Here is a 24,464-nt window from a genome sequence, read left to right as displayed (position 1 = left end):
GGGGGATTCTGGGGAAGAAATAGATTTGGAGGGAGGAAATGAAGATCTTGCTTCAGATCCATGGAGGCATATCAAGTGGATGGTTGGTTGTACTGTTAGGAACTCTGGAAGGTCCATGTTAGAGCCATAGCTGTGGGGGTCATTGGTGGAAAGCCATCGTACTAGGTGAGGAAGAGAGAGAGAGATGCTGGAACTCTATTTTTTTTTTTTTAAAGATTTATTTATTTATTTATGACAGACATAGAGAGAGAGAGCGAGGCAGAGACACAGGAGGAGGGAGAAGCAGGCTCCATGCTGGGAGCCTGACGCGGGACTCGATCCCGGGACTCCAGAATCGTGCCCTGGGCCAAAGGCAGGCGCTAAACTGCTGAGCCACCCAGGGATTCCCGATGCTGGAACTCTAAATAGAGAAGTGTGAAATTGTCTTAGAGGTTGAGGAAGCAAAATAATTGAGGAAGTGTAGACATGCTGGGCAGTGTTGCATGTCCTTTGAGGTTTGTGGTTTTGAATCTAAAAAGTGAAATCGTCCTGCGTGTGTGATTTTTCTCTGGCAAAACTCAACTGCTTGGGTGCAGGGAAGGAAGACAGAGACAAGCAAGAAAAAAGATCCCTAAGGGATTGGTTTGATTCTAAGTTGGTAAAGAAGGCAGTGAGGACAAGAGGAGGGTAATGGGTAACGGGAACGTGGCGAGGTGACTGAGTTGGGAGGCTTGCTGAGGTAAAAGGACTGTTGAGTGGGAAGTGGGAGAGCAAGTGGTTCTCTGGAGGGAAAGAATGTAGGGTCTTTGAAATTTTAGTCTGGGGTAGTGATGTTGGAGGCAAAGACTGGTGGTGAAGGGGGCAGGGGAAGGAGAGTTGAGCCACCTGGCTGTTGCGCTGGGACGGAAGCAGTGGCAGAAGGGAAGTGAGGCAAGGGGCTGTCTACAGTGAGAGCGGAGTGCTGGGAGGTCAGGACGTGACCCTGCTCTGGGGCAGGAGGCACTCGAACCCCCCCCACTCCCACTGCTTGAGTTCAGAGAAGCTGGGGTCTTGCGAGGAGGAAGAGTTATCATGAGAAGAAAGATGACTCTCTCCTTGAAAGACCTCAGAGGATTCAGGGTCATCTGGGGACAGGCCAGAGTCTGAGGCAAAGAACCCTCCAAGGAGGGTGACCATCTGGAGTTTATTCACTGCATATCTAGATTTCCAGAGAGCAAGATAAGAAGGTTGGAGTGGGGTGGAGATGGAGTCAGATGACGTGGGCATGGGGGAGTGAGATGCTTTCCTCCCGTCCACTTCGTAGACTCTGTCTTCCCACAGCATTCCTAATACGAGGCAACCTGAAATCTTATGTTGTGGGGTTGGAATGGTTTCTGAATATCTATAGAAAGCAACGGTTTTGGAATGGTTGCTACTCCAAGGCATTGCTTTACAAAGGGGAGATTGCCTTCTATTTGGATGTGTTACAAGTGAAGCCAACTTTTTTTTTTTTAATTTAAGATTTTATTTATTTGTTCATGAGAGACACACACAGAGAGGCAGAGACACAGGCCGAGGGAGAAGCAGGCTCCCTGCAAGGAGCCCGACATGGGACTCGATCCCAGGACCCTGGCTGGGATCACGACCTGAGCCGAAGGCAGATGCTCAACCACAGAGCCACCCGGGTGCCCCGTGAAGCCATCTTTTTTGTAACATTGATCACACAATGTGGAATGTTCCATTCTAGAAAAATACGTCCTGTGGGTGATCTTCTAGGACTCAAAAAAGCTTCATTACAAATCAGATGAGCTAATGATTATCAACTTGTTTTCAAAAGTAGAACATGGCTCAGTGGTTCTGTATCCTTTTTGATGGCAAGGATCTTATTTTTAATAAGTTTATTTTAAAAAGCTAATTCTTGTTCTCATATAATAGCTGTATATTCAGTATCCATTGATTGAGAAAAGGCTAAATGGTAAGCTACTGTGAATTTAGAAATACTTAAGTGAATTTTTGTTTTATTAATTGTAATAGCATTTACAAACACTTGAAAAATGTTAGAGATTTGTTGTCTGTATTTAGAGCAGGAAAGAAAATGGCCTTCAGAAAGTAGGATGTGCTTGGTGGATTCAGACTTGGCGAAACTGTCAGTACTTCCCCAGGGTCGCCGAGCTCACAGATGATTAGAAATAGCTTCTGTGATGTAGGGAATATAGGTGCAAGATATTATTATTATTATTATTATTATTTACTGTAATTATGTAGGACCAGATGGTATGATAGTATTCATTTTAAGTGCCATTCTGCCAACAGCAGGTGAATATTTGAAACTATTTTCCTGGTATAGTTATTAAGCCCTTTCTCTCCTGTCATTGTAGCTAAGGAAAAAGTGGTTTATTTAGAAATGAAATCCAGATGGTCTCGAACAGCTCTAGTCATGTAAAGTTATTAATGTAACTGCACGGCCTTGAAAGACACAACCATTATTGCCAAAGCAATGTAATCCCAGTCTGTTGGAGCATACATTTTTGGAATTACTATTTTACCTGATAAATTACTTCACAGGTCGCAACCTTCCCTGAAGTATTCAGTACAGTGTTTGGAGGTGCAAATGTGTTCAATTCATAGAACTACAGTTTACATAAAGCTTTGTTGTTCCACTGGGGTTTCATGTTTAATTTAGAGGATGGAGGTAAATTTAGCAGTGACACTAATAGCTCTCAGGTTTGTAACTTTCTGGAATTACAGACAGAAAGTTTGTTACATTTTTGTAAGTGGAATCTTAAAATCCTACTTGGCTCATTATTTTGTGACCATTTTCCAGGTAGAAAGATGAAATGAAATTAGCTACCTTCTACTGATGTGTGATTGATTAATTCTGGGCAGGTCAGTGGCTAAAATTAGTTTCTCAATACCTTACATACACTGTTTAGTCTCATAAGTCTCAGAAGAGATAGGCCGTTTCATAGATGACTGTCTGTGATTCATAAAGATTGACTTGTCCAAGGACTTACAGCCAGTAAATGAAACAGCTATAATGGTTATATAATTTTAACTACCTCAACTTTGTACCTTTTATCTGCAAGTTTCAGGAATGGTCTTTTGTCTGGTTCTGTCAGCATTTAAGGTTTGGCTACATCTACCAAGCTGTGGCTAGTGAAAACATGTGCATAGGGATGCCTGGGTGGCTCAGCAATTGAGCGTCTGCCTTTGGCTCAGGGTGTGGTCCCGGGATCTGGGATCGAGTTCCGCATCGGGCTCCTTACGGGAAGCCTGTTTCTCCCTCTGTCTGTGTCTCTGCCTCTCTCTCTGTCTCTCATGAATAAATAAATAAATAACATCTTTTAAACAAAACAAAAAACATGAGTATAATAGCAGTTACAGTGAAAAGTCAGCAGTTACTGGCTGAGCGCAGTCTTGAAAGCAAAGCCCTGTGATTTGCTAATTTTAGTACTGGAAGTTCTTAAGTTTGTCTCCTACCTTGACTATTGTAGTGTATTGTAGCATACAGGTCATTTTGACAATTTATTTTTCCCTAATACAAGTTACAGGACTTTTCCAATGCTGTGGATATTTTACTTTTTTTTTTTTTTTAAAGATTTTATTTATTTACTTGGTAGATGTAGCCAACCATCCCACATACAAACGGATAAGAAAATCTAATAGATGGCTTTTTTTTTTTTAAAGATTTTATTTATTTATTCATGAGAGACACAGAGAGGCAGAGACACAGGCAGAGGGAGAAACAGGCTCCATGCAGGGAGCCCGATGTGGGACTCGATTCTGGGTCTCCAGGATCACACCCTGGGCTGAAGGTGGCGCTAAACTGCTGAGCCACCAGGTCGGCCCAAGATGGCTTTCTATTAGGATGTAATCTTTTGTCAAGGATTTTTCTTTTTTTTTTTTCTTTTTATTTATTTTTGATAGTCACAGAGAGAGAGAGAGGCAGAGACATAGGCAGAGGGAGAAGCAGGCTCCATGCACCGGGAGCCTGATGTGGGATTTGATCCCGGGTCTCCAGGATTGCGCCTTGGGCCAAAGGCAGGCGCCAAACCGCTGCGCCACCCAGGGATCCCCAGGATTTTTCTTTTTAAGGACTTATTTATTTATTTATTTACTTTAAAAAAGATTTTATTTATTTATTCTTGAGAGGCAGAGAGAGGCAGAGACACAGGCAGTGGGAGAAGCAGGCTCCATGCAGGGAGCCTCATGCGGGGCTTGATCCCAAGACTCCAGGATCATGACCTGAGCCAAAGGCAGATGCTTAACTGACTGAGCCACCCAGGTGCCCCTAAGGGCTTGTTATAAACATAATTATCAATCTAGTTTTCTGGTGTCTGCTAGCCGAGGTGATTTTTTTCAAGGCCTGATCATATGCTGACTGGTTCTAAGTCTAAAGCAGTTTTTGGATAGACTACTTATTTTAAGTAATGTTGGTAATGCATTTTGTCTTTGCAGAAAGAAGAAATGATGTAAATAATTCACTGTCCAAACTTTAAGGTCGGAGCTGAGAAGGAAGGTCAGGAAGACTATGGCCTGGCCAAATATTTTTCAAAGAGGAACTCTGTTCTCCCGGTTCAGTCATCATCATGTTGTTGTATTCCTGCTTACCTTCTTCAGGTATGTTTGTTGCTCAAACTGTTCTCTTGTGTTTTTTGGTTTTGTCTGTGTGAGGGGGCTAGTCGTTGGCACGGCAAGTATTTAGTGCAGTGATTGGCATGGCTTGTGAAATAGGCTAGTTATTCTTTCTGTTGTGCTCTCTGGTACCTCTCAGTAGTTTTCGGGGCCATTTTGCCCAAGTTTGGCAATGTCTGGAGGCATTTTTGGTTGTCACCCTGGGGGAAGGAGTGCCACTTGCAGTGGGTACAGACTAGGGATGCTGCTGTAGCTCCTACAATGCACAGGCTAGCCTCCCACAATAGAGAATTTGGGAGGCCTAAAATGTCAGCAGGGCCATGATTGAGAAACCCTGGCTTAGTATACAGTGTTTTATTTATTAAAACCAGGAGCTTGAGAACAAAGGGCATACATATTCAGGGAATGCCTTGTGCTTCCTTGAACAGTAAGGTATGAGACACTTGTGAGGATGGGACTCCTGGGTGGCTCAGTGGTTGAGCATCTGCCTTCGGCTCAGGTCATGATCTGGGGGTCTTGGGATCGAGTTCCAAATCGGCCTCCCCACAGGGAGCCTGCTTCTCCCACTGCCTCTGTTTCTGTCTCTCTCTGTGTGTCTCTCATGAATAAATAAATAAAATCTTTTTTTTTTTTTTAAGATTTTATTTATTCATGAGAGACACACAGAGAGAGGCAGAGACAAAGGCAGAGACAAAGGGAGAAGCAGGCTCCACGCGGGGAGCCCGATGTGGGACTCGATCCCAGGAGCACGGGATCATGCCCTGGGCTGAAGGCAGATGCTCAACCTGCTGAGCCACCTAGGCGTCCCAATAAAATCTTTTAAAAAAATAAAAAAAGAGACAGTTGTGAGGAGTTCTAGTGACTCCTGTGAGATCCCAAGTGCTAGCTTGACTGAAGGATTATCCATGTTTATGATTCTATAGCCCTCAGTGGCTCTTACTTTAGAGGCCATAGATGCCACAAACCAGGCTGTTTGGTTTTAGGAGCCGTGTTACTTATAACCCTGTGACGCAACTATTTTGATGATTTCTTCTAGGTAGATTTTATTTACTATTAATCTTTATTGAAGGCACCGCAAGTGATGTGATTTGATTGTTTTAAGGCAGAAACTAGGAAATGGTTGGTTCTCTAAGGATGTAAGAGTTGATAGGTAATTTTGGATGCTGGCTTTAGGGATATCCATTCTTGATGCATGAAAGAAGGCATCAATAGGAAAAGACAGGACTCCAGAGAAAGCTACTTAATGGGTAATGCATTGATGGGCCAACCGTTGCTAAAGACTTAAAATTTTTTATAGAACTGCAACCATGATTTAGAGTAGGTTGGGATCAGTCCTGTATCAGTCCTGTGCCTAAGTGGAGGGGTAAGTTATGAGTGGACACAGGGGCTCATGTTGAAGAAGACTGGTTAATTCTTTCTTTTGCTTGGCAGAGACTGTTTCAATTGATCTCATAAAGCAGTACTTTTTCTTTTTTTTTTAAGAGGAGAATTCAAAAATTGAATAAAACACATGGGACTATACCCAGGATTTTATTGAATGCCATTTTCTTTGCTATTCATTCAGCCGTATTTCTTTTCTCTTTTGCAGTTATTCGTTGCTCCATGCATCAAGAAAAACTTTTAGCAATGTCAAAGTCAGTATCTCTAAGCAGTGGACCCCAAGTGCTTTTAACAAGTCAATTAACCTGCCTGTAGAGGTAAGCAGAGCAAAGTGCCAGGAAGGGAGCTGTGCCCACCCCCTAAATTCCTCTTAAGGTCTTCTATTTTGTTTCATTCATCTGCTTAGGACTCTGAGATGGCTGTTTCCTGTGGCATAAAACCCAAACTGTTCTGCTTGATTTCTTAGCTTGCCCCGACTCAGGCCTGTTTTACACTTCATCCAGCTTCTTTTTCACTGTTTTGAAGTGACACATTTCTGGGAAGGTGGTTTTTTGAGTTTCCCAGGTATCTGTACTCATTTCTGCCTTTGAGATTTTGCTCATTTTCTTTTGTATGCTCTTTTGCTTTCTTCCCACTCACGTAAATCTTGCTTTTCCCTTTGTGGCAAGATAAAATATCACTTTTTCTTATTTTTAAGTAATCTCTATATCCATCCTGGGGCTTAGACTCGCGACCCTGAGACCAAGAGGTGTGTGCTCTACTGACTGAGCCAGCCAGATGCCCCTAAAATACCACTTTTTCTGTCGAGTTTTTTCCCCACCTTCCACTGATTTTTTTTCCCCTTCTGAATGGTGTATACCATGTATTACATAGTTTAATGTCTCAGTGTTTACATAGTTGCCATTTGTTTAATTTGTTTGTATCCTGCTTAAGAGTCTAGAAGTCAGAGTGTGTATCCACTTTCTTGGTTTCATTATGGGTCAGGTGAATTCTTTGATGACAGCTTGGAATGGAGATACTGTTCTTTCCAATATGCTATGTTGGGGGCACCTGGGTAGCTCAGTGGTTGAGCATCTGCCTTTGGCTCAGGTCCTGGGATCAAGTCCACATAGGGCTCCCCACAGGGAGCCTGCTTCTCCCTCTGTCTGTGTCTCTGCCTCTCTCTGTATGTCTCTCGTGAATAAATAAATAAAATCTTAAAAAAAAAAAGTCAATACACAAGTCCAGTCCACTCATTCTTTACCACACTCCTTGAGTTCTACTTATGTGGAATTATTCACACATATTAATATTCTTGGCATGTCTTATTTGTTTTTGTTTTTGTTTTCAAAGATTGTATTCATTTGAGACAGAGAGAGAGGACAAGCTGGGGGAGGGACAGAGGCAGAGGGAGAACAGACTCTCTGCTGAGTTGGCAACCCAACATGGAGCATGATCCCAGGATCCTAGGATCATGACCTGATCCGAAGTCAGACCCTTAACCAACTGAGCCACCCAGGTGTCTCAGCATGTCTTATTTCTTAACATATTTTTCCTGTATTTGGATCAATTAAAAGCTCACAGAGATCTGACGGTTATAGGCATATCCCCTCAAAATGTAATTAAGTTATTCAGTCAAGTGCTTATTGGGGCTCTATCTTGCATCAACAGTATTTGAGGCAGTGAGGATACAAAAAAAAAAAAAAAAAAACCTACAGAGACGATTAAAAGAAAAAAAGAGCCTGTCCTCATAGAACTGATGTTCTGTTGAAGATGCTCTTGTATAATTTTTCTTCCCCTCCCCCTATTTTTAAAGTTTATTTATTTATTTTTTTTTAGTAATCTCTACACCCAACGTAGAGCTCAAACTTACGACCCTGAGATCAAGAGTTGCATGCTCTCCTGACTGAGCCAGTTGGGCAGCTTTCTATACAATTTTTCTTGAATTTAAATTATCAGGAACTTTTAAAAGGAAGGATGTTAAGAATGGAAGGCTAGGTTTCACACTGAGTCTTGACTAGTGTTGTGTGCACAGTGAGACATCTTAAATGATCAAACCTTCAAGATGGAGTGGCCTTAAAAGGGATCAGGTGCTCTAATCTCTCAGCCAGAATGGAATTTTGTCACTATTGAAAGATGATCACTCAACTGGTTTAACACTTGGAGGAAGTTCTTTCTTGTATTGAGGGAAAAGTATTCTGCTGTTTAATTTCTATCTTGGGTTTTCTTCTGAGCCACGCATAGTAATTGATTCCTGCTGCATGACAGCCTGCTGAATATTCAAAGCAAACCTATCTCCCTAAGTTTCTCTCATTGAGGCCAAACATCCCAGGCTCCTTCAATTGTAGTGTAGTGACACTGTGCCCTAAATGTGGTACTGCAGGTACAGTCTGACTAGTATACAGAATAGTCGGATTTCTGTTAGGCACTGAGTTTCTGGTTGTATTACCTAAGGCTGCCTTTGTTTTTTAGGTAATTGAGTTGAGGGTTCCCAGGACCACCCCTAGGTTGAGATGATTCACTAAAAGGACTCACAGGACTCAGCTTATAGTCCTACTCACAGCTATGGTTTATTCCAGTGAAAGGATACAGAGTAAAATCAGCAAAGGGGAAAAAAAGCATACAGGCTGAGGTTTGGAGGAAGCCAGGTGCATTTCCAAGAGTGCTTTTTTGGTGGAGTCACACAGGATGGATGTAATTCTTCCAGCAACAAATTGTAACAACATGGGTGGAATCTTGTCTACCAGGGAAAGTTATTAGAGACTCAGTGCCCAGGGTTTTTATTGGGACTTGTTATGTAGGCACTGTGCCTGGCACATAAAAAAATTCCAGACTCCCAGAAGGAAAGCAGGTTTAGCATAAACCACATTGTTTGTACAAATAGTTTAGGTACAGTGAACCACTCTTAGCAGGGAAGGGTGGGAACCCTCCCTAGATCCCGATTCCCAGATGCCAGCTAGGGGCCAACCTTACAAGTAGGCCTTATTAGGGAGAACAGTCTTGGGCCTGCTGTGTTAACTCTTTCCTGCCAGTAACTATGTCACATTAGTAGCTCTTAGGGGACTTGCATTCACTTTTCTGCTTAGATGTTTATTTACTCACTCTAACTGCTGCTAAAATAGGTTTCACATTTTGGTTTTTCAGAACCATGGATTAAGTAGTTTGGATGGATTGGTTATATAGAGGTCAAGTTGAGACTGATCCTGGAGATCTTTGTATTTCTGTCTCTGCCATCACCGACAGCAGTGCTGACCTTCTGTTCCTTTCCTTAGACTTTAAGGTCTGGGTTTCTTCCTGCCTGAAGCCTGCTGCTGGGAGTGGGGCCTCTAGGGCCATGTGTGCCTTTCAGTCTTCCTATGTTTCTCGGTCTGTAACTGTCAACCCTGGCCTCCCTTTGACACTTGCTTTCTTGTCCAAAGTGGGAAGAGTTCTTAGAACCGGAAGTTTGTGTAAAAGTTTCTGAAAGATACTTTGCTCATGTATTGTTAAACATTTCTTCCTTCCCTTTCCTTTCCTTTTCCTTTCTTTCCTTTCCTTTCTTTTCTTTTCTTTTTTTTCTTTTTTCATTTCATTTCATTTCATTTCATTTCATTTCATTTCATTTCATTTCATTTCATTTCATTTCAAAGTGTCCTGAACAACATCTCAAAAATTACTTACGATAGCTTTCTTTTTTATGCATAGATATCTTAGGTATCTTATGAAAAGAATTAAGCGCACCCAGTCTCTTTACCTTGAGAGTTTATAATAAATCCTGGTGATACGCACAAACATTGAAAGCAGTCAGTGAACATACCATGAAATCTCTGTTTAGGGATCCCTGGGTGGCGCAGCGGTTTGGCGCCTGCCTTTGGCCCAGGGCGCGATCCTGGAGACCCCGGATCGAATCCCACGTCAGGCTCCCGGTGCATGGAGCCTGCTTCTCCCTCTGCCTATGTCTCTGCCTCTCTCTCTCTCTCTCTCTCTATGTGACTATCATAAATAAATGAAAAAAAAAAAAAAGAAAAAAAAGAAAAAAAAATCTCTGTTTAGAGATAATAAGGAAGTAACAGTTATGTTTGACAGGTCAGGCAACTTGATTGAAAACTGTAAACAAAACTTTGTTCACTAAACTAAAAAGTCTTTTCTTTACCAGACAGTGTGATCCTTCCGTGAGGATAGTGTAGGGAGCCTACCCTGTCCAGGAGAGGGAAATGGGATTGAGGGTGTCCTCAACATTCTGCTTCAAGCTCATCCACAGCCTGTCTTCCCCCAACGGGACCTCACGGAAACCGATACCACTCCATTCACTGTAGGCAGAGAACAGAGCCCTGGACCATAGGTCAGCATTAGCTCATCCTCTGCTCACCACTTCAGGAAGCTCTCCCCCAAGGTCTCCACCCCATGCCTCGCCCTCACTCTGTGATAAACATTCTCGCTCAGGAAACCCACAGGGTCACTGATGGTCTGTGCACGCAATTTCATGCTTCCAGGAAGTGCCTCATTATGCAGCTGTTCTAGTGGGTTACTGCAGCCCTGCCTTCCACCCGCCCCCCGACACGAGAAAACCCCACACACGTACAAACCTCTGGGTTCTCACCATCATTGCACATACAAGCAGGCCAGCTTAAACCACTGCAGGGTGTGGGGTTTCAGTGTGTTAAGTCATCTTGTCAGTGACTTTTGTCAAACACTGGATCCTTCACTCTGTATACACAGACCATTTCTCACTGTCTAGTGTTCTCATCTTGATCTGACTTCTATTATTGAAGTAGATTTTCTTTTCTAGGCTTTTTCTGTCATCCTATTTTTTGTATCTTTCTGTTAGTCCTACTTTGTTTTTTAAGTTTTTGGGTTTTGTTTTCTACTTGTTAAGCAAGCCATCAAAAGTATATTTCAGCTGAATTCTGGCAGTGAAGCAGAAGAAAGCTGTTTTAAAATCTGTCAGTTCTTATGAAGGCCACACCTGCAGGGAGTTTTGGTGGCTTCTTGAGAGAGTACAGAAAAACTCTAGAAACTTCTGAGGAGCTGCTTAGGGCCACTGTCTCTAGCTCACATTGCTGTGTGCCCGACAGGGCTTAGTTCTGGAGCCTGATGAGCCTCAGGGCCAAAGATTGTGGTCTGAGGGAAAATGTGGCGAAGTAAGTCTAAGTGGAGAACTTTAGGGTCCTACTTGGTGCACTGAAATACTGATCAATCTTAGGTCTGTATACAGGGTCTTATCATGACAGCAGTATCTGAGATGTTAAAGGAGCAAGACTAGTGCTGTAAGCCACACAGAAATGAGTCCCAATCCTTTAGAATCACACTAATATATATTCTTTTATGATTTGGGGATTTTACTTTCTGTTAAAGTTTTTTTTTTTTAATTGCTGACTGTGATTTTCTTCTTAACATTTTTTTTTTTCTTAACATTCTAAAGTCAGAATTTCTTTTCTGTAACAACTCATCTCAGAAATCATTTATTCCAGTAATTCTCTAAATTTTTGCTCTGAGGAGCCCAAAGAGCTTTTGGTTATGTGGGTTTATATTTTTAGATACTTACTGTTTTAGAAATTAAAACTGAGAAACTGAAAAAAATACATCAGTTTTCAACAGTGAAAAGGGGAGGTGTGCCTGGGTGGCTCAGTCGATTAAGTGTCTGATTCTTTTTTTTTTTTTTAATAATTTTTAAAAAAAGATTTTATTTATTTATTCAGAAGAGACACACAGAGAGAGGCAGAGACACAGGCGGAGGGAGAAGGAGGCTCCCTGTGTGCGACTCAATTCCAGGACACCGGGATCACGACCTGAGCCAAAGGCATACGCTCAACCACTGAGCACCCAGTTGCCCAAGTGTCCGACTCTTGATTTCAGCTCAGGTCATGATCTTAGGGTTGTGGGATGGAGCCCCATATCTGCCACCCCACCCAGTGGGGAGTCTGCTTGAGATTTTCTCTCTCCATCTTCTTCTGCCCCTCCCCCTATGCTGTCTCTCAAATAAATAATAAAATCTTTAAAAAATTCATTGGCTTTGTAAATAAATTAAGTAAACAATAATGTGTTTTTTTTTCTTTTTTCTTTCTTTCTTTTTTTTTTTTTTACCAATAATGTGTTAACATAAATAGCATTTTATGAAAAGTGATATTTCTAGACAAAAAAAAATCACTTCATGAGGAGAATGGCATTAATTTACATTTTTGCAAATCTCAAGTCTGGCTTAATAGATGATAGCAGATTTTCATGTCTGCTTCTGAAGTCAATCTCTTGCAACATGATCCTTTGAACTGTATAAAGAGAATTTGACCTTTGACAGATACATAGTAGGAAGGGGAGAAGTATTTTAATAGCCTTTCCAGTTAATTGTGGGCATTCGTCTTTGATACTACACCAGAATTTGACAAATGGCAATTTTTTAAAGGTTAGTTGCGTGTGGAATCTGAAACTGTATCAATTAACTTTTTATACCCTTATATTAAGATCCATTTGTCTGTCTTTACTTTGAATGGATTTTGAAGTGACAGGCTTATTTCATTCTTTTTTGAGGAAATGTGTGCCAGGTACCCCAAACTGAATAACTATAGCTTGTCTGTCAGTCATTCTTTCAAGTAAAAAACAGCATCCTCGCTTGCACCTCACACAGCTTCACTAGTGCTTTCCCTCAAGACAGCTGTGGCTCTTTGGTATGCTGCGTGCGGATGCACATCAGTGTGCTCAGGGGCCAGATTTAATCAAATTAATATTTTTTTTTACTGCTTGGGGCACCTGGGTGGCTCAGTGTTTTGAGTGTCTGCCTTTGGTTTAGGTTGTGATCCCGGGATCCTGGGATCGCGTCCCGCATTGGGCTCATCACAGGGAGCCTGCTTCTCCTTCTGCCTATGTCTCTGCCTCTCTCTCTGTGTCTCTCATGAATAAATAAATAAAAGCTTTTAAAAAACCAAACATTTTACTGCTTGAGAAAAAAATATTTTAAAAATATTTTTATTTAATTTGAGAGAGAGAGGGTTTGTGAGTCGGGGCTGGTAGTGGGTTAGAGGGAGAGGGATAAGCAGACTCCTCACTGAGCATGGAGCATGGGGCTCAATCTCATGACCCTGAGATCATGACCTGAGCTGAACTGAGCCACCCAGGTGCCTCACTACTCAACAAAGATTTATTCAGCATCTAGCATGTATCAAGGATGTTCTTTAAGTGAAATTGGCTTTTTTTTTTTAAACTGTGAGCGTGGCAATAAATACAGTGCTTATTATTTTTAAATACAGTGATTAATAGTATGATTTTGTGTAACTGCTTTGACTCCTGCTGAGTCATAGTTTTACCCACTACTGCTTTTGTCCCATCAATGGAAAAGTTAAAGGGAAAAAACAACATTTTAGCATTGTGCAAATAGCTTTGAGCTTGCAGACCTTTTTGCACGTGTGTTTCCTTATCTAGAGTGCCAATTTCCTCTGTCCAACCTCCCCTGGATTCTGTGAGGGTGGGCAGAGAGGCTCTAGGTAAAGGGGCTTTGAGAAATGGGAAGGACTGACAGGTAGCAGCGGGGACTAACGTGATTCTTACTGTGTTGCTGTAGATCTGGAGCAGCAACCATTTGTTTCCCAGCGCAGAGGAAGCCACACTTTTCCTTGGGACACTGGATACTATTTTCCTCTTCTCTTATGCTGTGGTAAGTTTCAGAATTTGGGGGTTTTAGGTTGAGGAAAGATATAAATGGAAATGACTCCAAACCTTGTGAAGTTCATAAGAGATTTTAGAATTTGTTGACAGAGGAGAGTTCAACATTGCTGAAGTTTATATTCTGTGTCATTTCCATCTATCCATCCGTCCATCCATCCATCCATCCACCCACTTATCCGTCTATTTGACAGATGTTTACTGAATACCTAGCATGTGCCAGGTACTTTTCTAGTCTGTGAGAGTTCATCAACACAGGAAAAATCCGTAGCTTTATAAAACTTATCTTCTTGAAGTGGGATCTAAGGAAGACAGACAGTAATACAATTTTATACAGAAGCAAACAGTACAGTTGAAGGGGGTCAGTTGAACAGTACAGATGCTGGGGAGAAAAAAAAGCAGGAAAGGGGGTCTAAAGAGCGCTGAGTGGTAGTCGTAATTTAGGACTGGGATGGCTGGGAAAGACCTCAAGTAGGAGGCGATATTTGAGCAAAGACCTGAAGTAGGTAAGTGAGGTCAGGGTGACTAGTACAGAGTGATGGGAAATGAGGCTAGAAAAGGTGTGGGGCTCAGACCTTTAGGGTTTTTGGTCCTTTTGTTGGGGCTTTGGCCCCAACAGTGAGATGGGAGTGAGATGGGAGCCCTGAAAGGTTTTGCACAGAGGAGTGCCAGGATCTGCCCTGTGTTTGGACAGGCCCACTTGCTGTCCCAGGAGACTAGACCAAAGGGTAGAGGCAGAAACAGGGACATAGATTAGGCTGTTCCAATTTTGAGGTGAAGGATGATGGTGGTTTAGATCCAGGAGTAACAGAAATGGGAAGAAGTAGATTTTGTGTTTTATTTTTTTTAATTTTTTTAATTTTAAAATATTTTATTTATTTATTGAGACACACACACACACACACACAGAGAGAGAGAGAGAGAGAGGCAGAGAGAGAAGCAGGCTCCATGCAGGGAACCCGACGTAGGACTAGATCCCGGGTCTCCAGGATCACACCCCAGGCTGCAGGCAGCGCTAAACTGCTGCGCCACCGGGGCTGCCCGGTTTTGTGTTTTGAAGGTAGAACCAATCATTATTTTTCCTGTTGAATGTGGAGTATAAGAGAAAGAGAGGCCTTGAGGACAACTCTAGAGTGTTAGTATCATAACAGAGTGGAAGACAACGGGAAGGGTAGGCTTGTGTTTGCTTCAGGAGCACATATATTAAAATTGGGAAGGGTAGGCTTTGGGGAAAATGGCTTTTGGACATGTTACAGGTGAGATACCTATTCTTGCCTAAAGGATGAAGAACAGACACTTAGTTATGTATGGAGTCTGGAGTTCAAGGTAGAGGTTCAGGCTGGTGGTACAAATTTCAGAGTCCTTGGCATAGAAATACTTTTCAGAGTTACAAGACTGATCATCAAGGGAGCAGGTGGGGATAGTATGACAGGTGTGACAGCTGAGCCGTGGGGCTTCCTGTACTTAGAGGCAGGGGACATGAGAAATAGGCAAGCAGTGGAGGGGGACAACTATGGAATAGTGGTGTCCCAGGAACCATGCCAGCATGGGGGGAAAAGAGGTGCTCATTGTCCGAGGTAGTCACCTTGGATAGGGCAGCTGGGATCTCTGTCTGGTGGTAGGGAGCAAGTTCGGTGGCTGCTGAGTTAAGGCTGTGGGAAGTGGTGGCTGCCACTGGACCCCTGCACTGTGAATGGTCCTCCCTTTCTTCCCACTGTTTGATTTCCTCTCGTGAAGATGTCTACAGTTATTAAAAAGCTTTTTTTAAAAAGGTTTATTGATTAGAGAGAGAGAGAGCATGCACACAAGCAAGCAGGGGGAAGGGCAGAGGGAGAGGGAGAGAATGCAGACTCCCTGGGACATGAGATCTCCCAGCACTGAGACCACGACCTGAGCTGAAATCAAGAGACAGACACTTAAGGGACTGAACCACCCAGGTGCTTTGTAAAGAAACCTTTTAATTAGTGATATCCAGGTGATGGGAAATACCTGGTGGAAGTTCCAAAGTGTTCTCTGAATGTTTATTTGGACAGTATTTGGAATATCTTTTCTTCAAAGAGGAAGCTTGTAGAAACAATTGGAGCAGACCTTAGATCATGTAGCCATGCTCCTCACCCTGGGCGTTGTGTTTTTGTTTTTGTTTTTTTAAGATTTTATATACTCATGAGAGACACCGAGAGAGAGAGAGAGAGAGAGAGAGAGAGAGAGAGAGAGGCAGAGACATAGGCAGAGGGAGAAGCAGGCTCCCTGCAGGGAGTCTGATGCGGGACTTGATCCCAGGACTCCAGGATCACGCCCTGAGCTGAAGGCAGATACTTAACCACTTAGCCACCCAGGCACCTGTATCCTGGGCATTTTCTGTATGACATCCCAGTGTACGGTCATTCGACTTTGGCTGGAGCACTGGCAGTGGTGCCTCGCTGCGAGCCTTTTGTGGAATGTTTTAAGAAGCCATGTATAGTCTAGAGCAAAGACCAGCTCTACCACTGTCAACTAGCTGTAGGAAACTTGGTTTTGAAATGAAATTTAACCTTACTTTTCTATAGAGTTGTGATAATACTTATCCCCAGGATTAAGTAGGTTTAGGAGATAAAAAGTGCCATGGAACATCAGTGATCATATTTCTTTGTATTGAGCCACATGTCCTTTTGGAGCTTTCTAGGCATCACGCAGGCATTTGGAACACCACAGGATGAATTGATTCTCTAATCTGAAACACTGAGATTTTCTTCACCTCCTTTACTCTATATAGCATAAGGCACCTGAGTGGCAGCTGTAGAATGAAGAATTGAAAGCTTATAGGTGCTTCTTTTGAGGTAGTGACAGGTTGACCATAATGAGACCTATCAATCTAAATTTTCTCTAATGTAGAGATCGACAGTTTACCAGAAACACTTGTATCTGGATTTAGGTTTTCCGTGAAGACATTTGTTCATTTTACATACTTATGGAAGAAACCTGGTGTATTGCCATGGGCTCTTTAGTGTGCCTTGCTGCCATGACTCAGGTTTTTATTTCCTGCCACTAAGAGGAGAGCAGAAGGCAGAACATTTGTACCGTTCTTCAACTAATTACTGTCTTTGTGTCCTTACTCTCCCTGCCTTGTGAGGTCATGAAACCCAAGGGTCAGATTAAATAGGCAGTGCCTGTGCCCCAGAAACTTCTGTGGTACAGGACATGTTGTAACACATCTTGACTCAGGATGCAAATGGCTAACTAAGGGCAGCCCCCCTGGGAGTGCAGATAACTGATCTTTTTTTTTTTTTTTTAAGATTTTATTTATTTATTCATGAGAGACACAGAGGGAGAGAGAGATAGAGGCAGAGTCACAGGCAGAGGGAGAAGCAGGGTCCATGCAGGGAGCCCGATGTAGGACTTGATTCCGGATCTTGGGATCACACCCTGACCCAAAGGCAGATGCCCAACCACTGAGCTACCCAGGTGTCCCAGATAACTGATTTTTAAGTTAATCTGTTCTAGAAAATGAAATATATTTGTGGGCTTGTTTTATTAATTAATATTCTTGGTTTTATTTGTTTTGATTTTTGCTTTTCCAGGCTCCTTTTAGACAGTGAGGGGGATTTGCTTTTGGTAGACTCAAAGTTTAGCCTAGATTACAGTATTTTGGTGCGTGAGTTTGTTTACAGTATAATGTGCAGAAGTGCACTGTCATTTTATGAAACATTTTTGAAACTGAGACAGCTAGTCTGGGCATAAGAATGAAGTTTAATTTTGAGTCATGTCAGTGTTTTATTTCCCTCACTTGGTTTGCAACGCATCTTCCCTTTTTCAGGCTGTGTTATTCAGAGCTGTGAAATAAAATGCTTTATTTTTAGGGCCTTTTCATCAGTGGAATTGTTGGAGATCGGCTTAATTTACGATGGGTTCTATCTTTTGGCATGTGCTCTTCTGCACTAGTGGTAAGTTGAAAGGTATTATTTTTATCATCATCATCATCATCATCATCATCATCTTGGTTGGGTATTTTAGAATCCAAGTACTCCTCCTGCCCATTTCTATATGTAGAATAGAAAAGTAAAATCAATATTCAATTTTTTAATACCTCGTGTGCCTTTTCAGTTAGGGGAATCTTTTTATATTTATTTATTTATTTAATTTTAAAAAAATTTATAAAAGATTTTATTGACTTATTCATGAGAGACACAGAGAGAGAGAGAGACAGAGACACAAGCAGAGGGAGAAGCAGGCTCCATGCAGGGAGCCCAACGTGGGACTTGATCCCGGGTTTCTAGGATCACGCCCTGGGCCGAAGGTGGTGCTAAACCGTTGAGCCACCCAGGCTGCTCATAGGGGAATCTTTTTTTTTTTTTTTTTTTTTTTAATTTATTTATTTACGATAGTCACACTCAGAGAGAGAGAGAGAGAGGCAGAGACACAGGCAGAGGGAGAAGCAGGCTCCATGCACCGGGAGCCTGACGTGGGATTCGATCCCGGGTCTCCAGGATCGCGCCCTGGGCCAAAGGCAGGCGCCAAACCGCTGTGCCACCCAGGGATCCCCATAGGGGAATCTTTTTAAAGTGAGATTTGGATCATGTCCCTTTTGTGATTCAGTCACCACCAGAGCCATGCATAAATAGTATACATGCTGCCTGAATTGAACACAGAAGCCAAGCATAAATAGCATGGCATTCGGTGCTCTTGAGAACTGGGTTGTGTCCTGCCTTGACAGTCCCGTCTGTCTCTATGCTTTACCAGTTGGCTCTGGCCAAACTGTTTTCCATGGTCCCAACATACCCTGTGCCTTTCTGCCTCACTCTGTTTGTTTTTGCCTTTCCTGCCTTGAATGGCTCTCTTTTCAGCTCTCCATAGTCTAGCTCAATGTCGCCAGCAAGTTATTGGTCAAATGGCACTTCTTTCACGATGTCTTCCTTTACTGACCTCATTCATTCCTGAAAGTAATCATTTCCTCTTCTGTGCTCCCCCGCCTGTATGTCTTTGAAGGCACTGACATCGTTGACTACTTAGTCCACTGATTTCTGTATCACTCTTGTTTTCCCTAGGAGTCAGTGGCATGGTGGTGGAGGTCACAGGTTTCTTAGACCTGGACTCCCTGCGTGTCAGTTCCTCACTTGCCATTTCCTGGGATGATTGCTGTGTGCTTCATCCTCCTTGTTTGAATGCCTCCCCCCAGGTTGGTAGGGAAGGTTATGTGGGTTTCTGTGTGTGAGGCATGTGGAAAAAATGCCCTGGATAATTAAATACTAGAGAGGGCCAGATCCACATTTGATGCATCTTTTTTTGTTTCCTAGGTCCTAGTGAGGAGTTTTTGTTGGTTGAATGAAAGCATGGCATTCAGCTAGTCCCAGTTTTATTATTGTTTTCCAGTATCTGCCATTTGAGAGATTGAAGCACTTTACTTACATTTACAGCCCTCTTACCTACACATATATACGCATTGCTTTAATCTTTTTTTGTTTGTTTGTTTATTTGTTTTTAAGATTTTATTCATTTGATAGATTCAGCACAAGCAGGGGGAGTGGCAGGCTGAGGGAGAAGGAGAAGCAGGTTTCCCACTGAGCAGGGAGCCCATCCCAGGACCCTGGGATCATGATCTGAGCCGAAGGCAGATGCTTAACTGACTGAGCCACTCAGGTGCCCCTATACATATTGTTTTAAAACCTCTATACGTTTTTGCTTTGCTTTTTTTTTTCACATTTTTTGAAAAATTGAAGTATGTGCATAAACTCACCCTTCTTGGTGTGTAGTTCTGAGTTTTGACAAAGGAGTATAGTTCTGTAACCACTGCTCCTCCTCCCCCCTCCCCCAGCCTCTATCAATCACTGACCATTTTTCTGTCCTCCTAATAGTTGTGCTGATTCCAGAATGGAATCATACAGTATGGTACATACTATATTTTTAAAAAATATTTTATTTATTTATTTATGAGAGAGAGAGAGAGAGGCAGAGACACAGGCAGAGGGAGAAGGAGGCTCCATGCAGGGAGCCCGACATGGGACTCAATCCCGGGACCCCAGGATTGCGCCCTGGGCCAAAGGCAGGTGCTAAACTGTTGAGCCACCCAGGGATCCCTGGTACATACTATTTCTAACCCATGCAAAATATTCCAAAAGTAACTTCGACTACCGATAAAATGTCCACTTGAGCAAAATGCCACCCCCCCACAGTGGTGACTTGATGAATGCTTCTGAATTCTTGAGCAGATCACAGGTTACACCGGTTGTCTCGGTAGCTGCAGGAATGATCATAGCTGGCGCTTCCTGGTCCCCACAGTGTGTGGGGCACTGCCCTGACTGAATTTACATACACGACTTCAATCAGCCCCCATAGTAGTCCTCTACACACACACGGGTCTGAGGACGAGATAACAGCAAGAGTTGTCTAATGAAGTTGAACAATGAGCATTTAACTTCTTAGAGCTAAAAATACAAGTCAAATGGGTGTAATCATTAATGAACTTTGTGTTGATTGACATCCCTGCTCAGTGGTGGCACTTGGGTCTTGTCTTATTCACCTTATGCTCAGAGTAGGAGCATCTGAAAAGTCGGCACATGTCTCTTTGGCCCTACACCTTTGGGCATGTTTCTTCATGCACAGACGTCATTGTGGTTGGCATTTTAGTGTCCTAAAAGTGTCTGTGGATGTCACATGTTCCTTTTTCTTCCCTTCGTATCCTAGGTGTTTGTCTTTGGCACTGTCACAGAATGGCTGCATTTCTACAACAAGGGACTCTACTGCTGCCTGTGGATTGTAAATGGCCTGCTCCAGTCTACTGGTTGGCCCTGTGTGGTTGCTGTTATGGGCAACTGGTTTGGAAAAGCTGGGTATGCCACTCTCTTCCTCTTTGATTTCTCTTTTTAAGTGGTTTTATTATTTATTTATTTATTTATTTATTTATTTATTTATTTATTTATTAAAAAAAAGATTTTATTTATTTTTTCAAGAGAGACACAGAGAGAGGCAGAGAAATAGGCAGAGGGAGGAGAAGCAGGCTCCATGCAGGGAGCCCGATGTGGGACTCGATCCTGGAATTCAGGAGGCAAAGGCCTCAACTGCTGAGCCACCCAGGTGTCCCTTTAAGTGTTTTGGTTTTTTTAAAGATTTTATTTATTGATGAGAGACACACACACAGAGAGGCAGAGACACAGGCAGAGAGAGAAGCAGGCTCCATGCAGGGAGCCCGACGTGGGACTCGATCCCAGGTCTCTAGGATCACGCCCTGGGCTGAAGGCAGCACTAAACCTCTGAGCCACTCGGGCTTCCCCCTTTGAAATGGTTTTAATATCAGATGATTCAGACTTGTCATCAGTTAACTCCATCTTTTCAACACTACCCACCTCTTCTATTTTAGAAAGTTGAGAAAAAGCTTCACTTTGGAGAGTATTGGAAAAGGTGTGGACTTGAAGGGTGTAGGCCGGTGATGCATGTTCTTATTTATTTTTATTTACTTTTTTTTTTTTTAGAGAGAGAGTGCATGTGAGCTGGGGGAGGAGAGAGAGAATCTTTTTTTTTTTTTTTTTTTTAAGATTTTTATTTATTCATGAGAGACAGAGAGAGAGAGAGAGAGGCAGAGACACAGGCAGAGGGAGAAGCAGGCTCTAAACCGCTGAGCCACCCAGAGAGAGAGAATCTTAAGCAGGCTCCACATCCAACATGGAGCCTGATGTGGGGCTCAATCTCACCACCTTGAGATCATGACCTGAGATGAAATCAAGAGTCAAGCTTAACTGACTGGGCCACCCAGGTGCCCCAGTGAGGCACATTCCTTTTTTTTTTTTTTTAAGTTTTTATTTTTTCATGAGAGATACAGGGGGGCGGGGGGGGGGCAGAGACACAGGCAGAGGGAGAAGCAGGCTCCATGCAGAGAGCTCGATGTGGGACTCGATCCCGGGACCCCAAGATCACGCCCTGGGCTGAAGGCAGGCGCTAAACCGGTGAGCCACCTGGGGATCCCTAGGCACATTCTTAATACTCTGCTGGTCATGGTCAGATTTTGAGTGTGGCTAAGGCAGTACATCTCAAAAATCTTCCCTTAACAGAACATAAGTCATGTAGCATCCTGTCATGTGTCTTCCTGTGGGTTTTGCCTTCCCTTCCCTTTGTTTGAGACTCAGTGGTCTAATTTTATCTTCTTACATTAAAGATGAAGAAATTGAGGTCAAAAATTATCTATGGGACTTGCCTAAGATCACATAACAAGGATGCCTGGGTGGCTTAGTGGTTAAGCATTTGCCTTTGGCTCAGGTCATGATCCTGAGGTCCTGGGATTGAGTCCCGCATCAGGCTCCCCACAGGGAGTCTGTTTCTCCCTCTGCCTATGTCTCTGCCTCTCTCTGTATGTTCTCATGAATAAATAAGATCACGTAACAAAGACTCTAATACGTTACAGATGAAGAATGCCAAACTTTGGGGCTTGAAAGCTCAAATTGGACATCTTTTCCCCAAACCTTCAAGTAGTTGTCAGATCATATGTGAGTTTATGTGTGATACAGGCCACGGCATGAGAGTGGAACCCGCTACAGCATCTTCTGGGCTGCCAGGAAGAAGAGCCGTACTTCATTTATAGGATGGAAAATAAGTCGAGATTCTCAAAGATTTGGCTTTGCTATTTGCCATTTTTGGTGACATTCTGATTTCAAGAGTATTATTAATTTGGATTTCTTTAATTTGTCCTGGGTAAATATATATTGTGAGATACACATTTATCTCATCTATGGTTCGGTCTTTTTTATCTGTTTACTCTTTTACCATAGACCAGTGTATGAAACAGACATTATCCACCCACTGAGTGATCAGTGCATGCTCTGCCTGGCTTCCCTCAGGTTTCCAGCCTCCTAGGTTTTCACATTGGGAGTCATGATGCCTGCTGGCTAATGATCTGTAACATCATGAAAGTTCACCCATGAAATGTCGTATGGGTAGAATAAGTACGACTTAATGAGCATACTCTAATTGTACTTCAGTGTGCTGTGGTTTCTATTGAACTCTAACTGTAGTGTTACTGGTTTAACAATTGATTTTAAGAGGTGCTTGTTCCCATGTGATACTTTAGGTTTTTTTTGGAGTAGGTGATGCTATCTGCTCATGTGCTGTTTATATTTATCAAGGTTTTCTTTTTTTTAAGATTTTATTTATTTATTCATGAGAGACAGAGAGAGAGAGGCAGAGACATAGGCAGAGGGAGAAGCAGGCTCCCTGTGTGTGAGCTTATGTGTGAGGAGCCCGATGTGGGACTTGATCCTGGGACTCCAGGATCACGCCCTGAGCCAAAGGCAGACGCTCAACCGCTGAGCCACCCAGGCGTCTGTTCCTTTTTTTTTTTTTTTTTTTTAATTTTTTTTTTTTTTTTATTTATTTATGATAGTCACAGAGAGAGAGAGAGAGACAGAGACACAGGCAGAGGGAGAAGCAGGCTCCATGCACCGGGAGCCCGATGTGGGATTCGATCCCGAGTCTCCAGGATCACGCCCTGGGCCAAAGGCAGGCGCCAAACCGCTGCGCCACCCAGGGATCCCGTCTGTTCCTTTATTAAGATTTTTTTTTTTTTTTTTTTTTTTTTTTATTAAGATTTTTAAAGTAATTTTTTTCATTTGTGATTTTGAAAATTATATAAAGGCTTCTTGTTTTTTTGTGGACAAACCAGATAATATAAATGAACAAAGAGAAATAAAGGTAAAAGCATTTGAAATCGTATCACTCAAGGATAATCACTTTGGCACTTTTTTTTTTTTAAACAGATTTTACTAATTTATATGCCAGAGAGATAGCGTGAGAGTGGGGAGAAGCAGAAGGAGAGGGAGAGGGACAAGCAGACTCGCTGCTGAGCATGGAACCAGACATGGGGCTCAATACCAGGACGTCAAGATCAGGATTTGAGCCAAAATCAAGAGTTGCTCAGCCGACTGAGCCACCAGGTGCCCCTCAACTAGTTTCTTCTAAAATCGTGTCTTTGGGCCCCCCTGGGTGGCTTAGTTGGTTAAGCATCTGCCTTTGATCCCAGGGTCCTGGGATTGAGCTCTGTGTTTGGCTCCACGCCCAGCAGGGAGCCTGCTTCTTCCTCTATCTCTGCTGCTCCCTCTGCTGCTCTGCCTGCATGTGCCCTGCTCTCTCTTTCTCTCAAACAAACAAATAAATAAATAAAACTGAAAAAAGAAAAAAAATCAAATCAAATCATGTTTTTGGTCTGCCAGTGTTATTCAGAGCCTGACCTTCTGACTCTTTCCCCAGCACCCTCTTGCTAGGTTTTATGTATTTTAGAGAAAGAGGGCAGGCATTTGAGCCCTGGGGAAAACACAGATTATCTAGTCCAAATGGTTTTCCAAGTAGACAAAATTGGGGCCCCAGGGAATTAAGGGATAGGTTGAAGACATTGCTTAGAAACCTGTTAATCTTGGATGAATCATGCCCCTTTATCAGGGTCATAGTTTTTATTTTTATTTTTTTAAAGGATTTTATTTGTAAGTCATCTCTATGCCTAGTGTAGGGTTCACACTCACAACCCCAAGATCAGGAGTCTCACACTTCACTGACTGAGCGGGCCAGGCGCACCCAGGGTCATAGTTTTTAAAAGCAGGTGTAGACTAGGTAACATTAACAACATTAACATGTACTCTCGTGTAGCACCAAGCCCTTTCGCATGTAGCACTGCGCTCAGTGCTTTGAGGAGCAGAACATGTTCCAATGAGCCTGAGCTGTGACTGGCTTGAGATTGCACAGCTGGAAGTGGCAGAGCTAGGACTTTTAAACTTTTTTCACTTTACTGGGTTGTCTTCCTGTTGGTTTCTCAGACTCCTGTCTCCATGAGGTTATAAAAATGTTTAAGGAGCTAAAAAATCTAGACCTAACACAGTATGTTATTAATAGAGGGGCGCCTGGCTGGCTCAGTCAGAAAAGCGTGTGAC

General features: G+C 42.7%; 1 protein-coding gene across 4 annotated transcripts in view; it reads left to right on the top strand.

Moving 5' to 3' along the window:
- SLC37A3 (solute carrier family 37 member 3) overlaps window positions 1-24,464 on the top strand; it is a 51,167-nt gene that overhangs the window by 5,734 nt on the left and 20,969 nt on the right. For 3 of the 4 annotated variants that reach the window (XM_072777424.1, XM_072777425.1, XM_072777426.1), the window contains exons 2-6: window positions 4,417-4,578; window positions 6,182-6,290; window positions 13,484-13,576; window positions 17,421-17,504; window positions 20,242-20,387. In XM_072777424.1, coding sequence (XP_072633525.1) covers window positions 4,490-4,578; window positions 6,182-6,290; window positions 13,484-13,576; window positions 17,421-17,504; window positions 20,242-20,387 — 521 coding nt within the window. In that variant the 5' untranslated portion in view covers window positions 4,417-4,489. Of the gene's footprint in view, window positions 1-4,416; window positions 4,579-6,181; window positions 6,291-13,483; window positions 13,577-17,420; window positions 17,505-18,605; window positions 18,737-20,241; window positions 20,388-24,464 lie in introns of those variants that run through there. The other variant, XM_072777427.1, reaches the window with a different exon arrangement.

The sequence above is a fragment of the Canis lupus genome, chromosome 15, assembly GCF_048164855.1.
Source record: "Canis lupus baileyi chromosome 15, mCanLup2.hap1, whole genome shotgun sequence".
NCBI classification, from domain to species: domain Eukaryota; kingdom Metazoa; phylum Chordata; class Mammalia; order Carnivora; family Canidae; genus Canis; species Canis lupus.
The sequence above is the reverse complement of the archived record's forward strand: the minus strand, read 5'-3'. Positions and strand labels throughout refer to the sequence as shown.